This window comes from Choloepus didactylus, chromosome 24 (genome assembly GCF_015220235.1).
Source record: "Choloepus didactylus isolate mChoDid1 chromosome 24, mChoDid1.pri, whole genome shotgun sequence".
NCBI classification, from domain to species: Eukaryota; Metazoa; Chordata; class Mammalia; order Pilosa; family Megalonychidae; genus Choloepus; species Choloepus didactylus.
The window spans coordinates 4,448,660-4,457,258 of record NC_051330.1 but is presented as its reverse complement, the minus strand read 5'-3'; the positions used below and the strand labels follow the sequence as shown (position 1 = coordinate 4,457,258).

General features: G+C 41.6%; 1 protein-coding gene across 1 annotated transcript; it reads left to right on the top strand.

Moving 5' to 3' along the window:
- Positions 1-7,260: 7,260 nt before the first annotated feature.
- LOC119519791 (olfactory receptor 2T10-like) lies at positions 7,261-8,196 on the top strand. Its single transcript, XM_037817521.1, has one exon. The coding sequence runs from the start codon at positions 7,261-7,263 to the stop codon at positions 8,194-8,196; it is 936 nt and encodes a 311-aa protein (XP_037673449.1).
- Positions 8,197-8,599: the final 403 nt, after the last annotated feature.

The following is an 8,599-nucleotide window of genomic DNA, read 5'->3' as shown; positions in this document are numbered from 1 at the left end:
CTGGAATGTTTAATACAAAAGGTTGATTTTATTAGACTTGGATGGCTCCAATTTGGTCCTTCATAGTTCTTTTCTTGACCAGGTGATGCCAGATTTATCCTGTTTTTGACCAAAACTTGAGAGGGGGGAAATAATTGATTGTTAAATTTAAAATAAATTTCTGGACAGATAAAAATGCCCATCTACAGGACAAGTAGTAATCATTGAAATAATAATAGCTAATAATTCTTAAGTGCTAACCAAGAGGTGGTCTTGTTTTAAGACCATCTCTCACACTCATTAATTATTACTAATTATTCTCATGAACATGAGCTAGACGTTATTTTACAGATGAGTGAGCCCCAGCCCAGCGGTTGCAGTATTTGCCCAATTTCAAATGAGTGACAGGGACAGCCTCGGTGTGTGAACCCGGCAGACTGACTCAGAGACAAGGGGCCATCTCGTACCCAGGGTTGTGGGGTTGGCTGCGATTTACCCAGTGTTGTCATGTGACTTCCCACGGGAGTGTGTTTGGGATAGCTGACTCATCCTGGTACACTCTGTCCTGGATCCCATGACCCTCGTTCTTGTTTCTCATCTTTTTTCCTGGAGTATATTCTCAAATAACTTCTTTAGAATGTGTACACACAAAGTGAATTTCTTGAGCTCTTCTGTGTCTTATAATATCTTGATTATGCTGTCTCACTTGATTAAAAGTTTGTCAGGATAGAGGAATGAAATTCAAAATCATTCTCTCTTCTTTGAAATGTTCTTTCACATTAAATATGTCTGATGCTAGCCTGATTCTCGTTATTTTTTGGTAGACTGTTTCCCCTCTGAAATTTTTAACACATTCTCCTTCCTCTGCAATTATGATATTTCCTCTCATGGTGACTAAGGATAAATACTTTTCATCCACCTTGCTCTATGTTGTGCCCTTTTGAGCTGAGGACTTATTACATTTCAGAGTTCGGGGGGAAATCCTTACAGTCATCCTTTGACAATTTCTCTGTATGCCTTTGATCATTTTTCTCTTTTTAGAACTCTCAACATTTTTGATGTCATAATTTGAATCTCTAAATATCTTACCCTCTTATTTTTTATCTCTATCATTTTACCCTGCATTCTCAGAAATAGTTTAGACTTTACACTGCAAGCATTTTTTAAAGTGTCTGTGAGTGCAGTATCATCTCAAATCTAAGTATATTGCTGAAGATTCCTTCTTTTCTGTTTTAATTCTCTGTTTTTTTCTTAAACACTCTATAATCGGTTGTTCTCCTTATTTACATCGGTCTTTCTCGTTCATCCTACAGGTTTTTCTCATCTGATGGTGATTATTCATTTCCCATTCATATTTAGGAAAGAATGTGTTGATTGATTTATGTAGCTCGTGTGGTTTTCCTTATATCGTCTGTGTATGTGACTGTCCCATGATGCTTCCTCCCTGAATGGGAAAACTGACAGAAACATGTGGGGAGCTCTGTAGGCTTGTCCTCTGGCCAGCAACTTTCTAAGGCAGGCAGCAGAGATCTGGGATTCCAAGTACACCACGAGGAGTGGAGAAGGGCACTTCTGAAATTCCTGCAGAACTTTCACCTCCAATCGCCACTCTCCAGACTACCGTATTCCTTCTTCTGAACTTCCAGTCACTTTTCATTTCCTTCTTTAGCCCTCTGAGGACCTTCCGGCTCACCCAGTCAAAAGACACCCTGCAACTATGTCTCCTGGTTCCAAGCTTTGAAGATAAAAACACTGTGTTCATCTTTGTAACAGCCCCCTGCAATTACGGTCCCTAGTCCCCACGGGAGATAATAACACTACACGGCCATTGCTAACCTCTCCCAGCTGCTCAGACCTTTCTCACAGAGGGAGGATTGGCAACTGGAACAGTAAGTAGACTTCCAGGTCTTGATCAAAGTTTCCCTGACCAAGTGTTCACCCCTACGCATCTTAGTTACCTTTTAACAAACCGTAATGGGGAACTAGATTGCACCCTTGCCCCCAAACTTTTGATTGCCCTCCCTAACTTTTCTCATTTCCCAAAGAACCCATAAATGCCATCTCCCTGATTTTCCTTTGTTCTGCCCCAGTCCTCTTTGATCCAAATAATGCATATAAACCTGGTTCTTGTAGTCCTTCAGGGAGGCAGGTCTTAGAACATAAGTTCCCTGCATCTGCCAGCTATTAAATCACTTTCCTTGGCGACCAAACTCATGTGATGTGTCATTTTCACTGTGCTGGGCAAGGATCCAAAGACCCACGGGTCCCCTTCACAGTCTTCGGTTCTTTCCCCCACAAGGCCCACGGCTCTTGCACCACTAAGTACTGTAGACTTGGATTCAACTATCTGAGTAAGGGATGGTCTTTCCTTGCCTTTCTCTTCCCCAAAGTGCCCTTTCTAAAAAATGATCATTGTAGTTGACCTTCTTACCAGGCCAATTTCTGGAACTCAAGAAACTCAAGGGAATTTAGCTCAGCAGAAATGAGATCTTCAGACACATGCAGTTAGGACAAAATATACTTATTTCAGATAGAGGATATAACAGGTAAAGGGAGGAACCTCGGCTCCCAAAGACCTTCCTTTCCACTACTGCTGGGAATTACATGCCCAGACTTTCAGCCCCTGCTAACCCAGGACACCGTGTCATCAACGTCCTTGAACACACAAGAATAAACTACCATGTCCTTGCTATTTTACCCATATCCATCTTCTGGGACAGGGTCAGATTTCCATCTGTGCCAGAGGACCTAAGGCTGTTAACTAGAATAGGCACTCATAGCAGAATAAAGCTCAACCCACGGTCTTTCAGGTTTTCCCTGCAGATGGATCCGAATGCCAGACTATGACCTGGTGGGACGTCCACCCTCCAGTGCCCTCACCAGCTCGAGGCTAAGGCAAGCTGTGTCATTCTTATCCCCAAATGGATAATCTGCTCATTCATATTTATAACTGAGATATCTCAGCATATAATTCTGCTGACCCGTTGACTCTCAGGGGCCTTGGTAAACCCTTTGCAAAGGAACTTTATCAAATCAAGAAGTCAAATTTCCTGAGATTTGGAGACTTGCACATGACTTCCCAATTTCTTTGTGTACATTCTGTGCCCTCATTGAAACCAGCAAACTTTAATCACCTATAGTATTTTATTAGCAACTGAATTATTTTATAAAACTAGCTTTTATTCATATTATATGGTTATATCCTTGATGCATGTATAGTAGAATAGTCAAACCCTAAATGAACTATTACAATCCAAAAGTGTGCTAACCTTTGATGTAGCAAGAAGGTAAATACCTAAAATATAAAAAGCATCACTGAACTATATAGTCTATAACGTTTGAAGTATCCAGAAGCAAAAGCCTATAACTATTGTAAAGCACTGGACTGCAACCCAGATGCCTGGAAATTTTAATAATAATGCTTTATTAAGTAGATATATAGACTGTATCTGTAAATGTAAGTTTCTTGAAAAATGTAACACTTCTTTAAAACTTGTAACTGTTTCTGCCAGCAAACTCAGCAAGCTTTTACCTTGTCTTAGTGTCTGTTAACTTTGAAGCAATAGATACTTGTAACCCATACACCTGAACGTTTGGATAATGACATCTTACATTGTAAGACTTGACTAGCTTTATCTTAAGTTTACAACCATGATGCCTGGTACCCCTACCTGTGACCCCCTAAGAATTATTAAAGTGATATGTGCCAGCCCAGAACTAACTCCTTTGCTCATTACCTAAGCCTGCCTACCTGCCTTTGTTTGAACAGTATAAAACTATCCAAGTTTCTACAGTTCAGAGAGACAGAGCTGTGGTTTTAACCTCCTGTTCTCCTGGCACTGGCACTACAATTAAAGCTCCTTCTCTCTTTGAAATCCCAGTGTCTCAGCATCAGTCACTGAGCACATCGGGTGCTGAATCCAAATTTGTCTGGTATCACCTTTATTCTGAGATGAGCTGAGTGGGGCGGAGGCTTTGGGGGAGTCTTGGTGGGAACAACCTGTGTATACCAGAGGAAAGAGGATAAATCAGACATTTATCTACATACAGAAGAAGCTAATTACAGACTATGTTGTGGTCACTGAGTTGGGAAGCATTTATTTCCCCCTAACTTACATTGCCCCTGAGCATTCATTTGCTTCAGCTTCCTTGCAATCAACTTTAAACTGCTTAATCACTATTTTATGAAGTCCCTGCCACTTGAGTAGTCAGTTACTCTGCAGTCTGCAAGAAACTCAAAGCAGCTATCAGAAAACTGTCTTAATTAATGTCTGGGGACAGAATTCCCAATAGAAAAATGCCACAAGAGGCCCCAGAAACAGTTACATAACAGCAGACATTTATTTCATCAGTTGTTTCCCTGCCTGATGCACAGGCTTCTATTAAATTCTCATTTCCTGGAAGGATCACAGATACGCTGCAATGTGGCATTCATCATCTGGACTGTGTTCTCTTCAGTGCATATCAAATTAATCACCTGAGTGGATTTTCCACAAAGAATAAGCCTGATCCTGTTTGGGGATACCAAGATTCGCAAAGGTCGGTATGGACTGGGAATGAGCATGTTTATGAGGTTGCTGTTGGGGGGGAACGATGCCCAGCAATGAAGTGAAGCTCACATCCAGGTCAACTGTTTTAAGGTGTGTTCGTCTGTAATCCCTTCAGCAGTACATGAGAATTTCAAATTCCCCAGGCCCTGAAAACCTAATAGTAGGGCATTGCAGATGCTGAATCTGAGGCAGGGTCACTGGTTTTCACACAGAGGCAGTAGGAGATAAGTTGGGGCTGGAGGCCTCACCTATAAGGTGGTCTGAGCTGGGAGGCTGGCATTGGGGCCAACAGGGAGAAAAGTCCACTGAGTAATGTCCTTCTCCACCTCTTCTTCTTCTTTCCTTCAACATTGTCCCAGATGGTGCATTCTAGAGTGGGTCTCATCCAAAGTGAGAGATGGAACCAGGATGGTGGGCATGGGTGTGTTTGGACCCCACTACTGTGGAGGAGGAAGTGGGAAGGGTAAATGGCAGGAGAGAATAGGGGTGGCCAAGGCAGGAGGAGACAACGTGGCTTTGGTGGCCATCCTTAGGTAAAAGATGGCATCTGCCTGGCTCACAGATAGGAGCTGTACATGCCACCCATTTGAACTTGGGCAAGTAACATAAGCTCTCTGCTATGGCTCACTCATCTGTAAAATAACATCTAGCACACATTTGTGAGAATGATTAGCAATAATAAGTGTGAAATACTTTAAAAAAGACCTCTGCTTTATTAGCACTTAATAAGTATTAGCTATTATTAGTTCAACTATTACCACTTGTTCATAGATTGGCTTTTGTGTCTGTCCATAAATTTATTTTAGGTTTAATGATTAATTACTCTTTTCCCTTCAAGTTTTGGTCAAAAACAGTATAATTCTGGTATCACCTGGTTCAAGCAGAGAACAAGGCAGGACCAAATCTAAACCATCTAAGTCTAAGAAAAATCAGCCTTCTGTATTAAACCTTCCAGAGAAGATTAGATAACAGACCTGATCAAGCATTCAAGTATCTATCAATCCTGGCTCACAACCCGAAACACCTAAGTTTTAGGACCAACCAGTTCTGACATCCTGCAAAAGTCAAGGGTATTTTTCCCTGTAGAGGATCTTCCACATTTAACTAGACTCAAGAAGGAAATATCCCAATTATCATTACAAAGGGGAGTGCTTCAGGAACACCAGTGGAATTCCTTGGAGGGAAGGGAACTTACAGATTTCCTTCCTTCCTCCATCTCTTCCTTTACCCCTCTTCCCACCCCCATCCTCCCTTCTTTCCTTCCACTGTGTTGGGTACTGCTGTGTGTCAGGCAGTGTGTCATACTATAGACTATTCCAGCTACAAAGATGAATCAGACAGTCAAGTTTCTCAAAGAAACTTGGGTGGAAAAGCAGATTTAGCAAAGAACTGTGAATGCCTTGGCATAGCAGGGTTCTGAGAGGTAGAGAGCTCAGACAAGTGGCTCTCGTGGTGAATAGTGCCAACTCTGCATTCAGTCGTTTCTGGGATGCCCACCCATTTAAGAATCTGTTATTCTAACACCAATCAATATTTAAGATTAAAGAGAATGTTCATCTTTACATTAAACACATCTCCTATGGAAGATTTTTATAGGCTGTTTCCACATCAGCAGCTGCAGTACTTCAAAATCTAATTGACCTTGGAAAGCATTACTCATCAGCTCCCCCTCTAGAGGGAGAACTGGTGCAACGAGGCCTTTAAGCCCATAAGAGTAGGGCAAGAATGAGGCATGCTGGAAGGAGGGTTGTGCAAGTAGACCAAGAGTCCCCAAACTGCTGATGGCCAGAGGCAGAGGCAGAGTCGACGGTGTCACGTGGGCACTTGTTAGGTAAAGAACACCAGAGACAAGCACCTGGCATCTCCTACTTCATTGTGCCATCTTTGGGAAAGAAGCCAAAAGGTAGGCATTCCATTTAATCTCAAATTAGCTCTAGAGGCCTATGTAATTACAACCAGGTTTATGGAAAACACAGATAGTCATTCTTAGACTCTTACTTTTCATATACAAAGTTGCTAATAATATATTTTCTCCAAAAAGAGTGCTCTTCACTAATAAAAACTCGTGACAGCTGTTAAAAGATTTACTTCAATTTCAGATGGAGTCTAGAGGTCACTCTGGTGGACATTCTTATGTACTATACAGATAACACTTTTTAGGTTTTAATATACTGGAATAGATAGAAGTAAATACCTGAAACTACCAAACTCCAATCCAGAAGCCTTGACTCTTGAAGATGATTGTATAACAATGTAGCTTACAAGGGGTGACAGTGTGATTGTGAAAATCTTGTGGGTCACATTCTCTTTATCCAGTGTATGGATGGATGAGTAGAAAAATGGGGACCAAAACTAAATGAAAAAATAGAATGAGATGGGGGGATGATTTGGGTATTCTTTCTTACTTTTATTTTTTATTCTGATTCTGATTCTTTCTGATGTAAGGAAAATGTTCAAAAATAGACTGGGGTGATGAATGCACAACTATAAGATGGTACTGTGAACAGTTGATTGTACACCATGGATGATTGTACAGTATGTGAATATATCTCAATAAAACTGAATTTTAAAAAAAAAAAGCTTTGCTTCTTTTCTACACTAGCACTAACGTTTAAAGGAAGTGTCTTGACAAATTTATTAGAAAAATAAAAGCCAGAATCCCTCATCAAAATCAGCTGTTTTTTAAATTGTTTCCTCCACAACCTCTAGTTCAAGTCTAGGAGATCAGAACATGGATAGAAGGAATGAAACATTGACCGATTTCTTTCTCTTGGGGATTTTCCCAGAGCTGTGGTACATCAGCATCTTCGTCATCTTCATTATTGTAGTCTATGTCATCGCCATCACTGGAAATTTGACCCTTATTTTACTGATCTGGATGGACTCCCGCCTCCACACTCCCATGTACAAACTGCTCAGCCATCTCTCTCTCATTGATTTGGCCTTAATTTCCACAACGGTCCCAAAGACGGTCATCAACTTTTTCTCTGCAAACAGAACCATCTCAAAAGTTGGCTGTGGAACCCAGATTTTCTTCTTCTTTGCTCTTGGGGGTGGTGAGTGTGTCCTTTTGATGCTCATGTCCTGTGACCGCTATGTGGCCATCTGCAACCCCCTGAGATATGCAGTCATCATGAGCCCCAGAGTCTGCCTGCAGATGGCCCTCGTGTCCTGGGGTGCAGGTGCCTTCAATTCCCTTGTCAACACCCTCTACACCATGCACTTCCCCTTCTGTGGCTCTAGAGACATCCACCACTTCTTCTGTGAGATGCCTGCTGTCCTCAAACTCTCTTGCGAGGACACTTCCTTGTATGAAGTGGTGGTATCTGTCATCTGCATTGTGTTCATTCTTCTCCCTTTAGGACTCATCACGACTTCCTACCTACTCATCTTCCTCACCATCCTCCGCATGAATTCACCAGAGGGCAGGAAGAAAGCCCTGGCCACATGTTCTTCTCATCTGGCTGCAGTGAGCCTCTACTACGTACCAGCCATGATCATTTACATGAGCCCCCACTCCTTTCACACTTGGGAGCAGGACCAAATACTCTCCATGATCAACACCATCTTTACCCCCATGCTCAACCCCCTCATTTACAGTCTGAGGAACAAGGAGGTTCTGGATGCTCTGAGAAAAGTAATTAGCAGAAGATTCATCTTCCCATAGAAACCAATAGCTACAGAAACTCCAGAAACCCAGAGGAAAAGACAAATTTTTACACTTAGAACATCTAAGAGGTAAATATTTATCCCCTAAGGTGTTCCCTTAACCTTGACTCATAACTTAGCAGAACTGATCTGAGAATCTGAATACCTGAGATGAACCCTGCCATGGACACCTTCCAGTTATGTGAAAATAATGAAATTTATTTAACCTCTCTGTGCCAGTTAAGGAATTGAACTCCAGATCTAAAATTTTTCATGCTTCTATTGTAATAGTCTATGACACTACTAGGATATGTCCAAGTTTCAACCTCTGGGTCATACTTCAAAAATGTACATAAGAATGCCTATTTAACTGTAAATATTGAGACTTTACTTCAGCCATTAAGTGAGCTGGGGTTTTGGAG